Source organism: Apium graveolens, chromosome 4, assembly GCF_009905375.1.
Source record: "Apium graveolens cultivar Ventura chromosome 4, ASM990537v1, whole genome shotgun sequence".
Taxonomy (NCBI): Eukaryota; Viridiplantae; Streptophyta; class Magnoliopsida; order Apiales; family Apiaceae; genus Apium; species Apium graveolens.
This window is the reverse complement of record NC_133650.1, coordinates 277,973,745-277,995,525: the sequence shown is the minus strand read 5'-3', so window position 1 is coordinate 277,995,525 and position 21,781 is coordinate 277,973,745. Positions and strand designations below refer to the sequence as shown.

Here is a 21,781-nt window from a genome sequence, read left to right as displayed (position 1 = left end):
TTCTATTTCTCTTAGAACTCTGTATTAGTCACTACACCATAGAATGGCTATGGCAACCATTTTTCAAAAAATATGTCAAAAACTGTTGCTATTGAGAGGGTACATTACATATATTGCAAGAACTTTTAAAAACTTTGCAATAAGACGGGAAAAAATTGGAGGGAATTAAAATGTTGTGTTCTATTGCAATATTTATTTTAAGTCGTTGCAATATATCCAAAATTTAGGCTAAAATTTTAGGCGGGCTTCTGAAATGTATAGGAGGATATCTTGATGGGCTTACCAAAAATAATAAAAAGAAAAAGAAAACATAAAACATAAAAGTAAGAACACACACTCTGGGATAATAGTTCGCCCAGATACAACACACTCGACACAACGAACTCACACAAACACAACACCGCAGGAGAGAGAGACGGATATTGAAGCTCAAAGTTTAAATCGATTGAAGCTTGAAGAAAATGAAATCAAGCTGGAAGAAGCTTGAAGCTGTAGAAAGGTAAATCATCGACCTTATATGTTTCCACCCAAATCGATTATAAATTTGGGTTTAATTGAGTATGCTTTTTTTTCAAATCTTAATAGAGTATGTTGTATATGTTCATTCTTATTTTCTGGGGGTGTTAATGTTGTATAGATACACAACTCATCTGTATAATTAACCTCAGATAATGTCGGTCGGTGCTTCTCATCTCACCGTCATCAGCGAATTCAAGCCGTTTGCTTAATTGCCGAAGCTCTGGACGGAAAACCGTCGAAAAATGTCGTTGAAATCTACAATTACTCCTTGTTCCATCCAGAAGTGACTAAACAGGGAGACGTAATTCGAGATGTTTGCGACTTGATGTATGATAGATTGATTACTGAATTTAGCAATGGAGTAGTTACATATGTATATTTCGTATTTAATGCAGTAATTTACATTTAGGTTCTTTTCAGTGTTTTCTTGTACCCTTAATAACTGATAAAACAAATATACTTAATGTTGCATTTTATTTACAATTTAATTTGAAGCTTTGTGATGTTTTCATATTACTGAATTGTGCTTTGTGAAACTTTGTTCCTTATTTCTTATTTGTTTCTGGATTTAGAGAAAATATGACAGAAGTATGCAACTAGGATTTCGTGATTTCGATTTGAGAAATTTACTAATTTTAGTTTGTTGGTGCAGAAGGATATGGTTTTTTCTGCATTCAAGTGGAGAATATATATGAGCCTATTAATATACACATATGTATAACATTCATAAGTACTTCATTGCGCGGAGGTCATTTCCCGCAGTTAATGAAGTTGCATTTGTGTGCTTCTCGGATCTGGTAACTATTAGTTTTGCTCTTCTATTTTCAGCTATTGATTCTGATACATGTCTGGTGTACATTCTTTGGAAGTGTGTTATACCCTGTTGTTACAATTTTGATGCATTAAGATGAAGCAAAGGTAGTAGAAAGTTAGACTACTTTTAATATTGTTGGAACTTTTACCTTGGTTTCAGGTCTATCAGGAGTTGGAAGTTAAAGTGAGAGATTGTGTAATATCTATGGTATGTTGTTTTGACTTTCCTTTTAATATATTCTTGTTTTTCATTCAGGTCACATGATAAATGTATGTTCATGTGCTGATGTGTGTGTAATAAGAGAAAAGTAATCAGAACCTTGCTTAATTAAATTTTTAGAGTCTAACACGAGTGTAAGTTAAAATAGAGATGATTTTTCTGTTAATTTTACATTGGATATAGACTTTTATCAGTATATATTTTGATTAACCGACTATAACTTCTACAAAGCTAATAAAAGATTTATAATCATTTTAAACGAGTATAGCACCTATCTCACTTTTTGATCTGTTGCTACTTATGTGATGTGCTGGTGGTGATAAATTTAGATTTGCAGGGCCAGTACAAACATTTCAAACATTTGTGGGCAAGTTAAACAGTTCTGAATACTGTAAGAGTCATACCTAACGATGCTAGCTAAACCTTCCTTTAGCTTTATTCTATAGTTTTTAACTAAAACACCAGTAAAAAAATTAATACGATCAGATAACATATGATATGTTTTTGTATATAAATTCAATTTTAGTACATCTATTAACTTAATACATATGTCTGAACCGTGCAGGTGGAATGAGATTGTGGCACTAAAAAATGGAGAAATATGTTAAAAGCATATATAAAACAGATTTGGAGACCGAATCATCCGAGCTATCCACTTGAAGTTTTTGCATCGGATTGCTTTATGTTTAATTTTGTAGTTTGAACTTTGTACAAATAGCTAGATTACTTTTGTCGTTTTATCTTTTACTTAATTTATGCTTTGTAAAATGATGTTGAGATAGCCTGAGAGCTGCTTTTGAATTGGTTATGATACTTATAAATGATATTGATGTTTGGTTTTATGGCATAAAAAATGTCTACCATACTCTATTTATAGTCAGACCATATTATTATTTTTTTAAAAATACTGTTGCAATTTTGTCCAAATATGTTGCCATTTATAATTACATCAGCTATAAAATATTGCAATTGGTTCAAAATTGTTGCAACATTTGTCAAATTTGACCTTAATTTTTATTGCAATTGGACCAATTAATGTTGCGTTAAGGTGGTTATTTAGCTGATAAAAATAGCTATTGCAATGATTTAACTGCGTTGCTGTAAAATACATCTTGTTGCTACATATGATTTATTGTAATAACATTTTGTTATTGCTGTAATTGGCTTAAAATGTTGCTATAGGACCTCTATTGCATCACCATCGGATGCAATGCCAAAATTTTACATATTTATTGCAATAAATTCTATTGCAACATAAATAGCACATAAGGCAATATATTTTTGTTGGTGTTATAGCCATTCTATGGTGTAGTGAGTTTTTTAACAATACATTTCTGCAAAATGTGCATAATAATTTGACCTGTTCATCAAAATGTGCATAATAATTCTGCTGTAATGAATGGTTTCAAAGGTCCAACTCAAATGACTAAGGATGAATCTGATATCCTCAAGTCAAATGAGATCAAACCTAAGAAACAAAAAAAGAAAGCTAACAAGGCAGGACCCAAGGAAACTTGGGTACCAAAATCAACTTGATTTGATTTTAATGTGTGCAGGGAAACAAAAAGAATCTATGTTACTTGGATAATGGTTGTTCAAGACACATGACTGGTGATTCTACCCTGTTCACAGAGTTCAAAGAGAGAGCTGGCCCAAGTCTTACTTTTGGAGATGACAACAAGGGTTATACTGTGGGATATGGCTTGATTTCAAAAGACAATGTTATCATTGAGGAGGTTACCTTAGTGGATGGTCTTAAGCACAATTTGTTGAGTATCAGCCAGCTGTGTGATAAAGGCAATTCAGTAACCTTCAACTCATAAGCCTGTGTTGTGACAAACAAGAGGAGCAACAAAGTGGTTCTCACTAGAGTGAGAAAAGGGAATGTGTACCTAGCTGACTTTAACTCATCAAATGCAGAATCTGTTACTTGTCTTCTCAGTAAAGCAAGTCAAGATGAAAGTTGGCTTTGGCACAAGAAGCTATCCCATCTAAACTTCAAGACCATGACTGAACTTGTAAAGAAAGAACTGGTTAGAGGCATTCCTCAAGCGGAGTTTTCTAAGAATGGACTGTGTGATGCTTGCCAAAAGGGAAAGCAAATTAAAGCATCATTCAGAAAGAAGCTTGATTCAACAATTGAAGAACCTTTGCAACTGCTGCATATGGATTTGTTTGGACCAGTTAATGTGTTGTCCATCTCAAGGAAAAGATTTTGCCTAGTAATTATAGATGATTTCTCAAAGTTCGCTTGGACATATTTCCTTAAGTCCAAAGATGAGGCTAGTGAAATCATCATCAATCACATAAGGCAAGTCAATAATCATCCTGATTTCAAAGTTAGAAGAATCAGGAGTGACAATGGAACTGAGTTCAAGAATTCTGTCATGAGAGTATTTTGTGAAGAAAATGGGATTTTGCATGAGTTTTCAACAGCAAGAACTCCACAACAAAATGGAGTAGTAGAAAGAAAGAATAGATCACTTATTGAAGCTGCAAGGATAATGCTTGAAGAATCTAAGTTACCAACATATTTCTGGGCTGAAGTTATAAATACTGCATGCTACACTCAGAATATTTCTCTGGTTAATCAAGCAAAATGCATGACTCCCTATCAATTTTTCAAGAACAAGAAGCCAACTCTAAATTTTCTTCATGTCTTTGGCTGCAAATGTTATATCTTGGAAAATCAAACTGATCAGAATGGGAAGTTTGATGCTAAAGCAGATGAAGGAAGTTTTGTTGGATATGCTGTTGGTAAAGCATACAGAGTCTACAATCTGAGAACCAACATTGTTGTAGAATCAATACATGTTGTGTTTGATGATAAAAAGATTGAAGGACTGCAAGATGGAGATTACCATAAGAGCCTCAAATTTGATAATGCGGAGATGGTTAGTGATGACAGTGATGATGAAAGTGATCAAGAAATAGTATCAAAGGATAATGTAGAAAAATCCACTACCAATGAAGCACAAAATTCAGCATTTGTCGAGTTCCAAAATGCTTCATCCGTCATGAGGCAATCTGCTTTATCCGTCGGGAGACAACCAGCTTCATTCGTCGGTACTCAAAATTCTCCATCCGTCGGGTCTTCAAAAGAAGCTGAAAGTCAGAATAGATCACTTACAGAAAGTTCCCCTTTCTCAAATCAAAGATCCATTAACTCAGGGGGAGTTTCTAATAATCAAAACTCAATCACACATCAAGACAACAATGAGGCCTATTCATTCAAGAGCTAATCTACCTCAACGAAGGAAATGGACAAAGGATCACCCCTTTGAGCTTCCCATTTGTGATGTATCTTCTAGAGTTCAAACAAGGAGAGCAACTCAAGAAGAATGTCTATATAGCAGCTTTCTCTCTAAGGAAGAACCAAAGAAGGTAGAAGAAGCTTTGTTGGATCCTGATTGGATTTTAGCTATGCAGGAGGAGCTAAACCAATTTGAAAGGAATAAGGTATGGAAGCTGGTACCCAAGCCTAAAGGAAAGAATCCAATAGACACCAAATGGGTATTCAGAAACAAGATGGATGAAAATGGCATAGTGGTCAGGAACAAAGCTAGATTGGTTGCTAAGGGCTACTGTCAACAAGAAGGAATAGATTTTGATGAAACTTTTGCTCCTGTTGTAAGACTTGAAGCCATCAGAATCTTCTTAGCCTATGCAGCCCATGCCAATTTCAAGGTCTATCAAATGGATGTCAAAAGTGCCTTTCTGAATGGCGATTTGGAGGAGGAAGTATATGTCAGTCAACCTCCTGGTTTTGAAAATCCAAATTTTCTAGAATATGTTTACTATCTTTTGAAAGCACTTTATAGACTGAAGCCAGCACCTAGAGCCTGGTATGACACTTTGTCAAAGTTTCTTTTAGAGAATCACTTCACTAGAGGTACTGTAGACAAAACTTTATTCTGTAGAAATGTTAATGGCTCTAGTATACTTGTTCAAATTTATGTAGATGACATTATTTTTGGCTCTACAGATGAAAAACTTTACAAAAAGTTTGCCAAATTGATGCAAAGTAAGTATGAAATGAGCATGGTGGGAGAACTAACTTACTTTCTTGGGTTGCAAGTTAAGCAAGTTAGTGATGGAATATTCATTAGTCAAACTAAATACATTTATGATCTTATAAAGAAGTTTGATCTAATGTATTGCACATCTGCAAAAACTCCCATGGCCACTACAACTAAGCTTGAATTAAACAATACTGAAAAATCTGTGGATATTTCAAGTTATAGGGGCATTGTTGACTCACTTCTGTACTTAACAGCTAGTAGGCCAGATATAATGTTTTCTACATGTCTTTGTGCTAGATTTCAGGCTGATTCTAGAGAATCTCACTTAGTAGCTATTAAGAGAATTTTCAGATATCTCAAGGGAACACCAAAACTTGGCATTTGGTACTCTAGAGATTCTGGTTTTGATCTAACTAGTTATTCGGATGCAGATTATGCAGGTTGTAGAATTGATAGAAAAAGTACTATAGGAACCTGTCAATTTCTAGGAAAAAAACTTCTGTCCTGGTTTAGTAAAAAGCAAAATTCAGTTTCTACTTCTATAGCTGAAGCTGAGTATATTGCTACTGGCAGTTGCTGTGCACAGATTTTGTGGATGAGAAACCAATTGCTAAACTATGGTCTGCAAGTGGAAAGAATTCCTATTTTCTGTGATAACACAAGTGCAATTGCCATCACTGAAAATCCGGTACAATATTCAAGAATAAAGCACATAGACATCAAGTACCACTTCATAAGGGAACATGTAATGAATGGTACTGTGGAACTACATTTTGTTCCAAGTGAAAATCAGCTTGCAAATATATTTACCAAGCCACTGGATGAATCCACCTTTTCAAGGTTGGTAAGTGAGTTAGGTATGCTAAATTACTCTTGAATCTTTATAGATATTTTGCAAGTTGTAATGCAGCCAGAAATTTAATTGATTTTTCAGTCTTGGATGAAATTTTGGCTAAGTCAAAATTTACATCTCGACGGATGATCATTATCCATCGAGTTTGATCATCCGTCGGTATACATATTGTTAATAAAATTAATTATTTTTCTGAAATATTTTATGTCTCGACGGATAACTGATTTATCCTCATCCGTCGAATTGTCTTATTTTTAGTCGTTGATTCTCTGAACATTATCCATCAAGTATACTTACAGTTTGTAAGCATAACACGACGGATAATTGATGGAATTTTTAGAGTTTATTTTTAAACGGCTATTTTGGGCAATTCTTATTGGTCACTTAATTTTACTTTATTATTTTTTACAGTAATTTTTGAGAGAGTATAAAAGCATAATTCATTTTCACTGCTTTTCTTTTATCACTCTCAAATCATCTGCTCTAACTTCTCTCTTTCTCAAAAGCACTTACTCTCTCTCTCTCTGCAAGTTTTCTTTTACTCTCTAACAATGGCACCAGTCGTCAAGATCATGTCTCAAACCAGATTTATCTATGAGAAAAACAACTTCACTGCGCTTGTGAACAAGGGGATTCAACAGTCTGGCGACTACCACAAAATGATGGATTTTGTGAAGAACTGCAAACTCAACAATGCCATGCTGGAATCACCCACCATCTACTGTGAAGTTGTTGAAGAGATGTAGATGACTGCAACATACAACTCAACTGATAAGACTATCACTTTCACTATTAAAAGTAAGGAATTCTGTGTTAATAGTGATATTATTAAAGCATGTTCAAAATTCCTGATAATACTGTAACTTCACCACACAGAGACACTGACATTGTTAATATACTTAATTTCATGGGCTATGCACTCTCTACTTCCAAATTAAGTGAAATTAGGAGGTTGGGTCTTAAGAAGGAATGGAGTTATTTATGTGATGTAGTTACTAAAGTATTTTCTGGTAAAATTAGCAATTTTGATTTAGTTAATATTTCTATGCTTAACATGCTTTACATGCTAGTAACTGATAAATTCTTCAACTTTAGTAATCTTGTCATATTTGAGTTGGGGTTTAAGTTAGGAGAGCTAAATAAGAGGGGTAAAAATGTTTACTATGCTAGATTTTTAATGATGATTGCTAACCACCTCTCTGAGGATATTGTGCTTGAGAACCCAACTAACAAATTAGATTGTTGGGTTCAAGAAAGAAAAATCATTGCAGATTTGAACAGGGCAAACCATCACAAAGAGGTGCCACTCTTCTATTTTCCTGTTATGGAGGCACCTCAGGTAAGTGAGGTAAGTTCAACTGTCTCTACTCTTCCAGCCTCACAAACTTCTTTGCATTCCAGTGTAGTTATGGAAACTGTGTCATTGACCCAACAGTTGCCTACCCAAGCTACCAAATCCGAAATTTCAAAAACAAAAACAAAGAAAGAAGCAGTTAAGCAGTTAAGCCCAATCAACTAGGAGAAAATTGATAAGGATATTTAAAAGAGATTTGGGCTAGTAAAGAAGCCAGAAAAATCAGCCATTCATCACTATGAAGTCAAACAAATCTCTGTGAATGAAATGAGCATGAAAAATCTGGAAAGAGGACAACCATCTTGCATTAAATCTCAAAAGGCTAAGCTAATTTTGAAGCCAAGGGTGAACTATCCAAAATCTTCACTAAAGAACCCCTTGGACACAGTGTATGAGACACCAAAGCCTAATGAAAAGAAGCTGTTGGCCAGGTCTATAGCATTCTACAAGGATCCAGCTGATTCACCATTGAAAAGAAGAATTGCTAAAATTTTCAGGAATGGTAAGGAGATTTGTGTGGTGGCTGGACCCCCTCAATTTGCTGAAGCAAAGAGAGAAGAAAAGGAAAAATTGAAGCAAGAAAAGAAGCAAGCTGCTCTAGATGCTAAAAAGGTCAAACAAAAGAAGGAGCAAGCTGCTATCTTGGCCAAGCTACAAGCTGTGAAACCCACACAACAAATTTCTGCACAACCATCTGAAACTGTTGAAACTCAAGATCAAGTAATGTAAAATGAACCTCCACAGACAAAGAAGCCAAGGTACAAGCAAAGAATCAAGAGAAAATTGGATTTCAGTGATGAGGAGATGGAGGGGTACTTTCCCAAAGAGTCTATTTCTACAACAACTCAAACATCCATGCCCTTTGTGGCACATGTAGAATTCAAGATAGATCCATCCAAGAATTTTCATGGTGAACCTATCAATTCAAAGGATGAACCAATAGACTGGGACAGTCTACTAATAGCTGAACTCAATCTACCTCACTTCATGAAGCTAAAGAAGACAAAAACCAGAGCAGTCAAGAAAGTGAAGCCCTCAACTCTCAGATCCAAGTCCCTAACCAAAGCTCAAACCAAAGTCAATAAGGGAGACATCATGTACATCTGTGACATCAAGTAATTCTCAGATTTAAACCTCTATCTAGATGAACTGGAAGAAGTTAGAGGGATTGATGCTTACAGGAATCTACCTGAAAGGTTAGTATTCAAGTATAAGGGAGGAAAAGAGATACAGTGACCACTTCACAGGATCCTTCAAGAAAACCAATTTGTGCTGATAAAGGTTTATTTATCCTTCAAGAAGAACTTTGGATTCAATGTGACAGCTAGAAGACTTGTTCTAAAGAAGATTGAAGAACTGAGGAGTATTAGAGCCAAAGATGCACTCCCAAAGACTCTAACTATTCCTTATACAGGGAGTAGAGTGCATCTAAGGCCCTACTGGCTGATGGAATTCATGGATGATAAAGGAGTTGAGAGATTCTTCAGATTAGAAGACCAATTGAGCATCTCTAGCAATGAGACTCTTTTGGAAATGCAAGAAATGCTAAATCTCTCAAAATCTGATGAACTGGAATTCCACAGACAACTCCAAAATCAGATAGAAGAAAACAACAGAAAGCTTAGAAAGAGATCCAGATCTTCAGGGAAATAAATTAATCTGCTCAGGCTAGAGGAGCACCTTGAAAATGACTGTGAGCAAATCTTTGTACATTTTGATAATTGCAGCACTTTGCAGTTTTATCTACTTCCATTTAAATTTGTATTTTTAGGGTGTTTCGTTATCATCAAGTTTCTATTAATTTATGGCTACAATTCTAGTAGACATAAATTGGGGGAGATTGTTGTGTATATGTTGTGAACTTGATGATTTCATTAACAAAATACCTTAGTAGATTCAACTTAGTGTATTATGTAGCACTCGACGGATAAGAAAATATAGTCCCGACAGATGACTCAATACAGTCCCGACGGATGATGATTTGACATCCATCGAGTGAGTAGCTTATGTAATAATAAGTCATGTAGCACATTTCTGCAAACACCTTTGTTTAAATTTTGTAGTAGCATATAAGTCATGTTGACTTTAATTAGATATGAAGAATAGGTTGATTAATTGTACATAGATGATGTCTTGTAATTCTGCATAAAAGAAATGAAGTCAAGTGCCAAATAGCTACCCGACGGATAAACAATAATCCTACTCGACGGATGATCAACAAGGCAACCCGACGGATGATCATGTACCCGACGGATAATCAATTCAAACATCTGTTGACAGTGACAATAAAGTCACATACGTCGAGTGTATACAAAAGGAATGTGGAAGCCTATTCAACTGGGTTTTTGAGAAAAAAGAAGCATTGCCATTTCCATGCTATTTTGAAGATATTCAAAGATGTTGGAATAGAGTAATGAAGTAGCATAGTATTAGACTTGATAGGTTTTGTTTTATTATCTTGTCTTATTACTGTGTAATCTTGGTGATATATAAACCAGAGTAGCAATTAGAACAATAACAAGAATAAGCAAGAAAATTCTCAGAGAAATATTTGTAAGCTGTATCCAGAGCATTTCTCTGTAAGTTTAGTTATTCTTATTTGTAAGCAGCTGATTCAAACTTTACAGAGTTCTCTCGATATATATGTATGTATATATATATATATATATATATATATATGGTGGATACTTTCTAATCCACCAGAAAGTTTTAAAGACTTGTGTTTTTATTACTTTGTGTTTTGATTCATATTTAACTTGTTATTCTGCACTTTGCAAATCAAAACACTGTCATATATATCTTAAGTTAGAACATTTTATATTTTTGAAAAAGGTTCAAGAATTCCATTCAACCCCCCTTCTGTAATTCTTGTTGCATTGTTAGGGACTAACAACATCATCTTCACTCCTTTCCCTTGGTGCAACAAATGTTATCTCATGATCCTCATTTTCTAACTCTTTCATTACTTCTTCTTCAGCTTTTAGATCACGATCTTCAACTTGTAAAAAGTTACGTAGGATGCAACAAGCAAGAAATATGTATGATTGTGTTTTACCCGAATAAAATGGCTCATTCGTGCTTCTAATAATTGAAAATCTTTTTTTTTCAAAACACCAAATGCATGTTTAATAGTATTCGTTAAAGATGCATGATGGTGATTAAACAATTCTCTTGGATTATGAGGTCCACGAGTCGAATACTCTTTCAGATGATAACAGACACCTCTAAATGGAGCAATCAATCCTTTCTATGAGGCAGACCCGCATCAACTAAGTAATATTTACCTATATACAAAAAAATAAGAATTATAATATATATAATAAAAAAAGTAGGACTAACATTCACTATTTATAACAATCATTGCTATTGGGAATTATTAATTTTTCGTCTCTAGACAATGGATCTTTTACTATTTTTGAATCTGATGCGGTGCCTTCCCAACCACATAAAAGATATGTAAACTTTAAATTAAAGGTACATGCAGCCAATACATTTATTGTCAGATATCCATTCCGACCACGATATTTCATAACATCTTTGCCAGGCACTCTAACACGGACATGTGTTCCATTAATAGCACCGACACATTCCCGAAATATATAGTTATTTTATATTAATATATTTTCCAAGATTTAAATATACTATAAGTATTAGTGTATTACAAGTTACAATTACCTTAAAATACAGATTTTTTTTTCTTGGGCGGAACAGTTTGTTCATTGGGTTGGTGAAGAAAATGATCCTTTACCGCTAATATTGCGTTTAGAACTCTATGAAAAGTTCTATTTGTGGGTGAGGAAGATCGACGATATATTCAAGAAATAAAAAAAAAAATCTCATCACTACCTACCATATGTAAAAACCTAGCAACTTGTTCTTCAACTGACATTCGTTGGGTTGCTCGGAGACGTCCATCACTTACTAACATATTACACTTTTTAAGAAAGCTTCTTTGTCTATGCAATCTAAGCTCTCTACTAGGAACCTTTACACGTTTAATTTGCTGATTTTTTCGATGCACGATAAATATCATAACAAGACAAAGTAGTTGAGTAGCAGCTAATTGCCGCATTTGTATCCAACGACGAAGTTGACTTACTCTCTCAAATATAGTAGTATCCATCCTTACAAATATTAAACAACTACGTTATATTAATAATTTACAAAACGATAACCAATGATCGACACTAACAAAAGAATTGACTAATTTTTTTAAAAAAAAATTAAATCTGACACAAACATGTACATGTATGTATGTGTTATAATAACAACAAAACAACAATTTATAAGGTTCAGGTTATATATTTAAACACACAAGTATGCACGGAGTATAACATTTGAAATTTGTAAAAAAAATACCTGGTTATTGATTTTCCCAGAAGAAGAAGAAGAAGAAGAAGAAGAAGAAGAAGAAGAAGAAGAAGAAGAAGAAGGTGGAGCAATGACCTTTGTGCGACTGAGAGGCTGAGTTTATAACACTACGCCATAAGTGGGTTATTGTAATGCCTAAGTGGTGTTACAATAGGCCCTAAAAGCATTACAATAGGTCTATTGTAACACCAGAGGGTGTTACGTATACGAGCATTACAATAGACACCCTAATGTAACACTTCACTAATCTATTGTAACCGAGAGGAAAATGTTACAATAGGCACCTACTGTAACACTAACAGGTGCAAATGTAACGCAAAATGAGTGATACAATAGTTTCATCAAGATTGCATAAGTGGGACCACCTGTGGGTCCCATATAACTTATTATAACAGTCTGTTCTATCAATTGTAACACCAATATTTTTAATTAAGTAATAGTAGCATTTGTAATCTAACACTAAATTAAAACATACATTACACTATAATAGGCATATATAACATTTAATTTTAAAATTTGAAATACATGTTCTGTTTAAAATCTACAATACAAATCCAAAATATTACAAACACCACATAAAATTACAGAATACGATCGATCAATTAACCATACTCCAAATATATCCAAACTACAACGAAGGTTATTACTACTTTGTAGCTATGTTGATCCCCTTCTTCCCATAAAAGCAAATGTAAGTGGTGCAGATATTAAATCTTTAAGCAGCCATGAGTCCCCTGCACCTGAATACACTGTTCATTATACAACAAACCAAGATCAGTAAAATGATGGCATTGAATGACTCACTTACCTATTAGACAATTTTTCAAGAAGATGAAATTTAAACTAACTTATTTTCCGGTAATTATTTTGTAAAACTGTGCCTACGTTTTGCCTCCCAGTTGACGGCCTTTAGTATTCACAAGCATGTTATAGAAACAGACGCTCCTCTACTCAAGCAGTGAATAACATAATATATAAAATTAGATTATAGTTATCAAGATATGGTAGCAAGTAATTAACAGATGAACCGGAGATCTGGCCTAGAAAAATAGGAGGCAAGATATTAAATTTTTTAACAAGCTTATTGTACTGTATTGCTGCTCTGCATGAGATAAGTGTAGTTGCATTTCTGACTGAAACTAAAAAGACATTAGGGATAATCATCTGATTATTTGCCTATTCACTATGTACTTTAAGAAATTAGTGAGCTGTTTAAATGCGCTTAATAATATACTTTGGTCTCAAGACTATATGTAATTTATTGACAGTTTTTCCTCTCAATTGCTTGGGGGTTTGTCGCCCACTCTCTGATGCAGGCTTGAGATGATTTAAAAACATTCTCCAAAATATACTCAAATTGTATATTTCCCAAAAGGGAAAAGAGACCAGGATCAATTCTAAGATAATACTTACCTTGTATGTCCAATTATGGATGTAAACTTATAAAAAACACTGTAAATGAAATCAATTACAACCAAATTAAAAGAAAATCATATAAGTACAAAACCCAACATAATAGGCGTGGACGAGCAAAACGATGAGAATTCTAGTGCTAGTACTTACAAGTTTAAGGTTTGGTGAGACGAAGATCAGTCTGGTTACTCAAATGTATCATTGCAGAAACTGAAAATAGGAGCTCTCAAAAGTACAATTTCATTTTGTTTATTTATGTTTGTTGGAGCTTTCTTCACTACCCGGTGGCTAGATGTTACACATTCTGACCATTTGAACTAGACGCCTTCCTGACCTATCTCGTATGAGTAAACCCAAAGCGGAACTGAAATCTGCATGAAGAATGTAGATCCTGAGATAAACATAATATATGGTACAAATCATATTTGGTAAATTAAATCTAGATTTGGTTTTCCAAAACCTGAATTGTAGCAATTGTGGTGGTACCAAAGCTGATTGAAGAACCTGTTATACACAATGAAAAGGATAATTTCTTTCCTATTCATTTCTACAAAATCAGGATATGAATGTGTAATAAGCTTTTATTTTTACCAGATACTTTAAAAATTAAACTTGCATTAATCACAATTGCCATGTTACCACTAAGTGTTACTATTACAAGGGGCTGGTAGAAAGACTTGACCAGAACTACTTTAAACACAAGAACTTAACTCATTCTTTTTAAAGAAGCAAAGCACTCTAGGTTCTTTGATCAGAAAGGGGAACATTCACGAGATCACCTATCAAGGTACCACTTATATCAGTTTATTTACTTTTGAGAATTTAGGGGTCGATATTCAAAACTAATCTATGATACTCTATCAAGGTACCAGATTTAATATAACCTTAAGGAGTTAGTAAGAAAGTTTAACTGGATAACCTATACTTGTTTAACAAAAGTTAAAAATTATTAAATTCTAGGAAAAAGAAAGGAGTTCTCATTTTGATACTCAGAAATGAGAAATGTGTTAAGCAAAAGCCTGCCCTCGAGTGTGATACCTTAGATCAGTTTCAAATCCAAATGACTGGATAACTGGTAGGAACGCCTACAATTTATAAAGAAAGCAGGTATCAGTAGATGAATTTAAAATAAACTGAACCAATATCAAACAGATCATTAGTGATTCGAAGTGTCATTGTGATGTGAGGCAAACCCATGTCATATTAGATGACTAATCCGTATATAGAAATTAAATTCTACTACTATGTGTAATGTCAAGCCACAATCAAGCTCATTCAAGTTCTGCATGTGACCAGGGTCATTATAACACTAAGAAAAGAATATATACAAAACACAGGACGAGAATCCAACAACAGACATATAATAACCAGGCCGGATGGGGAAAATCACTCAAACTATACAAAATACATGTAGTAAACAACAAGAATACAGCTGAAGAAACACAAATTAAACAACAAACAAAAACACAATACAAAGAATCATGATATAAAAATACCCTGATTCGCGCATCTGGTGAAGTGAGGAAGAAGGTGCTCTAATTTAACGTTAGCACCTTCACAAGATATACGTTTGTATTACAATATCAAAATACATAATGCAATGTAATATAGGCTGCACAATATCTTTTGCTTTCCAAATATTCATTTGTCTATCTTAACTTAAACATATAATACGCAAACTTCTTAAGTGTTAAACATGACCACACCTTCGAGTGTACACTGAGTAAACAAGCATCTAAAAATATCTATCAAATGCCTACTACTCAAAATGCTCAAGTTAATTTTCAACTTATAAATAAATTTAATTAATATATTTTTCAACAACTGAGAAACTTAGAAAATGACAAGAAATATCTTAAATGTAGCTTGCGCCAAGGATATAATTATTTGCTTTTTTCGGTCAATTAAAAGATTAAAATAATTTGAAAGAAGAATACTCAAGTCTTTCCTGCTTGTTGAACTTAAACTTCCAAAATAGATTTCAAGCCCTAAATTGTAAATTGTAAATCGGAAAGACATGGCAAAGAAGAGTGTTTAACAAAGGTTTCATAGTCATAGTTTAAACACTACAAGTACCTAAACAAACCCGATAAATAATCGGAGCTCGCGTACAATGCGAAAGTAAGCATAACTTCATTGAGACATAATATCAAACATTTGGGGGTCCAATTATAAACCAAGCGAAAAATTAGCAATTAAAAAAGGTAAGGGGGGAGGATTTGTACCGGCCAATGAGAGAGAAACTGAGACATGCCATTGTAATAAGTAGTCTTTCCTGAACCTTCGATTAAAAATCCCAAATATGCTCTGTCCACAAACTCTTCTGGTAACCAGAAACCACCCAAGTATTGTCAAAATCGGCCGATTAATTTTTTCAAAGAAGTGAAAAAGAACCGAAAAATACTTACAATTTAGAACTCGATATGTGTTGAGGACTCGATTAATTCGTGTATAGAGCTTGATTGTTGTTTTCGAATATCGATTACAACTTGTAGAGCTAAAATTAGGGCATCCTGTATATCCGTTGTGCACAATTTACAGAGAAAATTAGGGTTTCTCGATTCGTGTGTAATTGAGAGATATAGAAGATGAGAGAAGTGCGTCTGGGTGGGAGGGTGTGTCAGGAGTGAGGATTAGGGTGAGAAGAAGGGGGTGAGTGGAAGAGGAAAAGAGACAAGGAGGAGGAATATACCGTCCATTTTTCATTAAAGTACGAGTCATTTTCATTTACGAGGGAAATATACGCCCATTTTTCACTAAAACGTGTATAATTTTATTTATTTTTTTATTTGTTTTTTATTATTTTATTAAATAAGAACCTAAAAAAGTGACTTATATTTATGTACAATAAATTTTTTAAATTTTATAATAATATATATTACATTGTTGATATATTAATAATCCAAAATATAATTTTAATACTAATTTATAATAATATTTTTACTTAAATATTTTAAAAAGTTAAAAAAGTAACTATTGTAACACTAGGTACTGGTGTTACATGTGGTGCAACACCGGCATTTCTCTGTAATAGTATTTTATAGCTATTGTAACACTAATTTTGAGGTGTTACAATAGGATAAAAATTTCTTAGCTAATGTAACGCTGCTTATAACACTTGTATTAGAGTAGCCCAGTTATGGCGTAGTGTAAAATTGACGATGCTTGTAGAAAGTAGATAAATATGGGTATTTTTTGATAATTGAAAAATTGGATATATGATTAGTTCCCTTCCATCCTAATCTTTCCAATTTTGGAGAGAAAGTTTTTAGGTCAAAATCAATCAGATCTTCTCTTCCGTTCTTTCTCCTTCCATCGTCAGGAAAATCTGTGGAACATGGTCAGAACATAAATTTTTAAAATTTTCCACCTCAATCTTTTCTCTTCTCTCCTATTCTCTAACTCGGGAGCACAGTGTAAGTTACAGAATTATCATTATATTTTTTAAAAATATTTTCTTTTATAAAAATAATCGAATTGATGCTGACATTTGAACTTTTCCTTATTCGAACTTTACAGTTGATTGTAAGTTTTCAAAAAAAGAAGTGCAATTGATTGATTATTGATGGTCTTGCAAATTCCTAGCTGCCTCCGGCCTATGACTACCCACCTTATGCCCTCCGACCCTTCTACTTACGGGAATCTTCCTCTACTACAGAAATTCCTTGTCCTCCCGATTGAGTTATTTCCAGGCATCCTGTTCATCACCTACTTGTCACTTGCTTGGTCTTAGTCATTCTCGAAAGTATAAGAATCATGACACCTGTCTCTAAGTCTCATCCTCGTCACCTAGCCTATGTTAGTCTCTAGAGACGTGTCAACACTTCCATAAAACCTGGTAGATGACTCATCTTTGAGGAAGGATAAAAACCTGCGAAAAACATGGGGATGTAAAAAAGGAAGAAAAGAACCACAAAAATAATCTTCTGATAATAGCTGCAATCTGCTATGGTTGTTGTTGTACTTTATGGAGTTGTTGAGCGAGTTCGAATGTCTCTGCTTTTTTGAGTTGAACTTAAATTTATGCTTCCTGCAACCTTCTTCAACCTTCTAAATTAAGAGACTTGAAACAGAGCTCTGAATTTTCTTAGTCAATGGCGAGCTGCATGTATTCTTGTAATCTACATGACTCCAACCTATGCAAATTCATGTCTTTCATTTAACTATGCACACTAGTACACACACTGTGTCACTACTTGCTTAACTAGTCTGACTAAAAAATGACGAAACTGAAAAACTATTGACTATTGTTAATATAGTCACTGGTTCATCATTTCTGCCTCAAATAAGAAGTTTTCATCTTGGTCTAAATCATGTTGAGGTGAAGCATATGCCACAGGCATGTTGTGCATCTCATGCTTTGACTTTGTTTCTGTAAACACTTTGCTGCCAAAACTAGGCCATTTTGGGATGCCACAAGGAAACAAATAGATCAATAAAGCTATAGTGTGATCGCAAAGAGACCCCAGAAAATGTCGAATCTGAGACTATACTCAACATAATCATCCTCAGATTTTGAATATGTGTACGATTTCAACATAGATTCCTCTAACGTTAGTAGAGTTCCGCTTTCTGATACATTAAGAACTGCTTGAGAGATGTCCGAAAGCAATGAGGCATCCTTTAGAAATAAAAATCCAGACCCTCCGACTTTGAATGACTCCCCGACCATAAAACCTTTACAATTTTTAGCGAGGAGGACTTTCATATATGGAACTCCGAGAAAATTAGCAGCGATCTTCCCACTCTTAAGGGCCACAGAATAGTTATCCTCTACATATATCTTCTCAATGTTTTGTGGTTCAAATTTCAACACATTTTCCAGATACTTGACGACAAAAGAATTTCCATTACACCCAACTTTTGCTCTGGTCTTTCTTAAAGTCTCTACGTTAGTCACTAGCGGATCACGATTCTGAATTGTGAGAAACGAAGTCAAACTAGCCGTACAACTGGAGGTTATAGCTAAAGCCACGAACAACCAAACCACTGCAGCCTTCTGGGACAAGTTGTTGTGCAATTTGTCACATGCCGTTTGCAACTATTAGTTTTGTTATAAACCTTTGTTATAAACCTTAACTGAAAATATTAGTTATGTTCAATGTAGAGGAAGTATATGAGAATAGAAGATGGAGAGAAAGTTGTGTTTCATTTCATTAGCTAAATGAGCTATTTATAGTAGTTGGTTTACAAGGCTTACTAAGTAAGCTATTCAAATCTTCTTCATTAAGTATTACAAAACTTCCTCAATAAGCTTTACAAGTCTTCTTCGATAAACTTTACAAGTCTTTCTCGGTAAGATTTGAGAGACTTCCTCGATACGCTTTGACAATCACTTATTTTTATTCAAATATTTTAACACTCCCACTTGATTGTCAAATGCGAGTTATTGTAAAGATTGACTGCCTCGTTAAAACCTTGTAAGGAAAAACCCAGTGGATAAAAACCTTGACGAAGGAAAAAGAGTACAGCCTCCCCCTGAATAAAATGTCTCACATTTTGACATTTTGATGTAGCAAACTTTTTAACCTCCGCATACCCATATTATTTCTCAGCTTCTCAAATATTGATGTAGGTACTGACTTTGTAAGTATATCCGCCAGATTATCGCATGAGCGAACTTGATGAACAGCAATATCCCCATTTTCTTGAAGTTCATGAGTGTAGAAGAATTTTGGCAATATGTGTTTTGTTCGATCCCCTTTAATATATCCTTCCTTAAGTTGTTTGATGCAGGCCGAGTTATTCTCGAATAAAACTGTAGGATTGTCTGAAATACTTGATATTCCACATGATTCTCGAATATGTTGAATGACCGACCTTAGCCAAATACATTCTCTGCTTGCTTCATGAATTGCTAGTAACTCTGCGTGGTTTGATGAAGTTGCAGCCATAGTCTGTTTTGTAGACTTCCAAGAGATACCAGTATCACAATATGTAAATAGGTAACCTGTTTGTGATCGCCCAAAATGAGGATCTTACATATATCCAGCATCTGCATATCCAACTAGTAATGATCTTAAATTGTTTGGGAAGAATAGTCCAAGATCGATTGTCCCTCGAAGATATCTGAATATATGTTTTATTCCATCCCAATGCCTTTTAGTAGGGTCAGAACTAAATCTTGCCAACAGGTTCACTGCAAATGCAATATCAGGCCGTGTGTTGTTTGCACTGAGATATGGAACTTCAGGTCCAAGAGTCTCTTCATCTTGTTTTCTAGGACGGAAAGGATCCTTTTCAACCTCGAGTGATCGAACAACCATTGGTGTGGTTAGTGGATGAGCTTTGTCCATGTAGAACCGATCAAGAATCTTTTCAGTATAGTTTGATTGATGAACAAATATTCCTGAAGATAAGTGCTCCACCTGTATACCTAACCAAAATTTCGTCCTTCCAAGATCTTTCATTTCAAACTCATTTTTCAAATAGTTAGTAGCATCAGTAATATTTTCAGTAGTACCAATAATATTCAAATCATCCACATATACAACAATAATAACAATACCAGTTGATGATCGTTTAATAAAAATGCAAGGACACACTTGATTATTAACATATCCATCATTCAATAAGTATTCACTAAGCCTGTTGTACCACATATGACCAGATTGTTTCAAACCATACAATGATCATTGTAATTTAACAGAATATAAATGTCGAGGCTTAGTGTCCTCAATATTTAACCCTTCAGGAATTTTCATATAAATATCACCATCAAGTGATCCATATAGGTATGCTGTCACAACGTCCATCAAACGTGTTTCCAGTTTTTCCATACAAGCCATACCCATTAGAAAACGAAAAGTAACTCCATCCATCACAGGAGAGTATGTTTCCTGGTAATCAAAACCAAGTCTTTGAGATAATCCCTGGGCTACTAGCTGGGCCTTATATCTCACAATTTCATTTCTCTCATTTCGTTTTCTTACAAACACCCATCTATTCCCAACAGGGACTAACCCAGCTGGTGTTTGGACTGTAGGTCCAAATACATTTCTCTTGCGCAAGGATTGCAATTCTTCTTGAATCGCAATTTTCCATTTTGGCCAATCATCTCGGTATCGACACTCTTCCACACTTTGTGGTGCAGGATCGGAGTTCATAATAATATCAAATGCCACGGAAAAAGCATATACATCATCAACCTCAATACTCCCACGATCCAGTAATTTCGCGTTATGGACATAATTCATTGAGATCTCATAATTTTCAGGTACCTTTGCTTCTGTGTAATCATTTGCCATTTCTGGGGCATGTGCCACTTCTGGGGCAACATTCTCTTCTGGAGGCAATCCTACGTCTGGGAGTTTTGTTATAGCCACTTCAGGGGCTTGAACCTCTTCAGGAGGAAATACGACTTCTGGGGTATTTTCTGAAACTTCTGCCACTTCTGGGGAAATTCCAATCAATTTCCGTTTTCGTGGTACAATATCTTTTGCACCAATAGGTCTACCATGCTTCTGGCGTGGCTTTCATTCACCAATCAATTCTTCAGGAATTGATTTTTTAATAGGGATTTCAACTTGTGCCGGAGCATTAACAGCAGGTATATGTGACCTTATAATATGTCTAGAGTCACTAAAGGCATCCGACATTTGATTAGCAATATTTTGCATATGAATAATTCTTTGAACTTCAGATTTACATTGATTAGTACGTGAATCAATAGAATTTAGTCCTGATGCATTCCATGATATTTCAGAATTTAATTTATGCAAATCATTATCTCCTCCTAATTTAGGGAACATGAATTCATCAAAATGATAATCAGCATAGCGAGCAGTAAAAACATCACCAGTTCATGGTTCCAGATATCTTATAATAGATGGAGAATCAAAACCAACACATATACCAATTCTTCTTTGAGGTCCCATTTTATTTCTTTGTGGTGGTGATATAGGAACATACACAGCACAACCAAATATTTTTAAATGAGATATATTAGGTACTTGACCAAGAATTAATTCTTGAAGGGATTGTTTGTGGTAAGCAGAAGGCCTTATTCTAATTATATTTGCAGCATGAAGTATTGCATGACCCGAAACAGATATAGGTAACTTTGCCCTTAGGAGTAAGGGATGGGCAATAAGTTGAAGTCTTTTAATTAAGGATTCTTCTAAACCATTTTGTGTATGTACGTGAGCCACCGGATGTTCGACTGAGATTCCTACTGACATAAAATATTCATTAAAAGTTGTAGATATAAATTCAGC

General features: G+C 34.5%; 1 protein-coding gene and 2 long non-coding RNA genes across 3 annotated transcripts; 1 reads left to right on the top strand and 2 right to left on the bottom strand.

Moving 5' to 3' along the window:
- The first annotated feature begins 363 nt into the window (after positions 1-363).
- On the top strand, positions 364-2,200 carry LOC141717172 (uncharacterized). Its single transcript, XR_012573545.1, has 5 exons — positions 364-499; positions 669-846; positions 1,172-1,316; positions 1,493-1,540; positions 2,118-2,200. It is a non-coding gene; the product is annotated as an uncharacterized LOC141717172 (long non-coding RNA).
- Positions 2,201-12,628: 10,428 nt separating this feature from the next.
- LOC141721050 (uncharacterized) lies at positions 12,629-16,261 on the bottom strand. Its single transcript, XR_012574643.1, has 6 exons — positions 15,974-16,261; positions 15,791-15,888; positions 14,604-14,650; positions 14,026-14,069; positions 13,716-13,936; positions 12,629-12,901 (listed from the first exon to the last, which is right to left on the bottom strand). It is a non-coding gene; the product is annotated as an uncharacterized LOC141721050 (long non-coding RNA).
- A 1,745-nt stretch (positions 16,262-18,006) lies between these two features.
- Positions 18,007-19,459, bottom strand: LOC141719706 (glutamate receptor 3.3-like). Its single transcript, XM_074522078.1, has 2 exons — positions 19,325-19,459; positions 18,007-18,606 (listed from the first exon to the last, which is right to left on the bottom strand). The coding sequence occupies exons 1-2, from the start codon at positions 19,457-19,459 to the stop codon at positions 18,007-18,009; spliced, it is 735 nt and encodes a 244-aa protein (XP_074378179.1).
- Between the last annotated feature and the right edge of the window lie 2,322 nt (positions 19,460-21,781).

Excerpts from the sequence above, each read along its gene's own strand:
- LOC141719706 (XM_074522078.1), bottom strand. The coding sequence starts at position 19,459 with ATGGCTGCAACTTCATCAAACCACGCAGAGTTACTAGCAATTCATGAA. Across the intron at positions 18,607-19,324 it reads GTATTTCAGACAATCCTACA|TTGCAAACGGCATGTGACAA; the intron begins GTTTTATTCGAG and ends CAAAACTAATAG.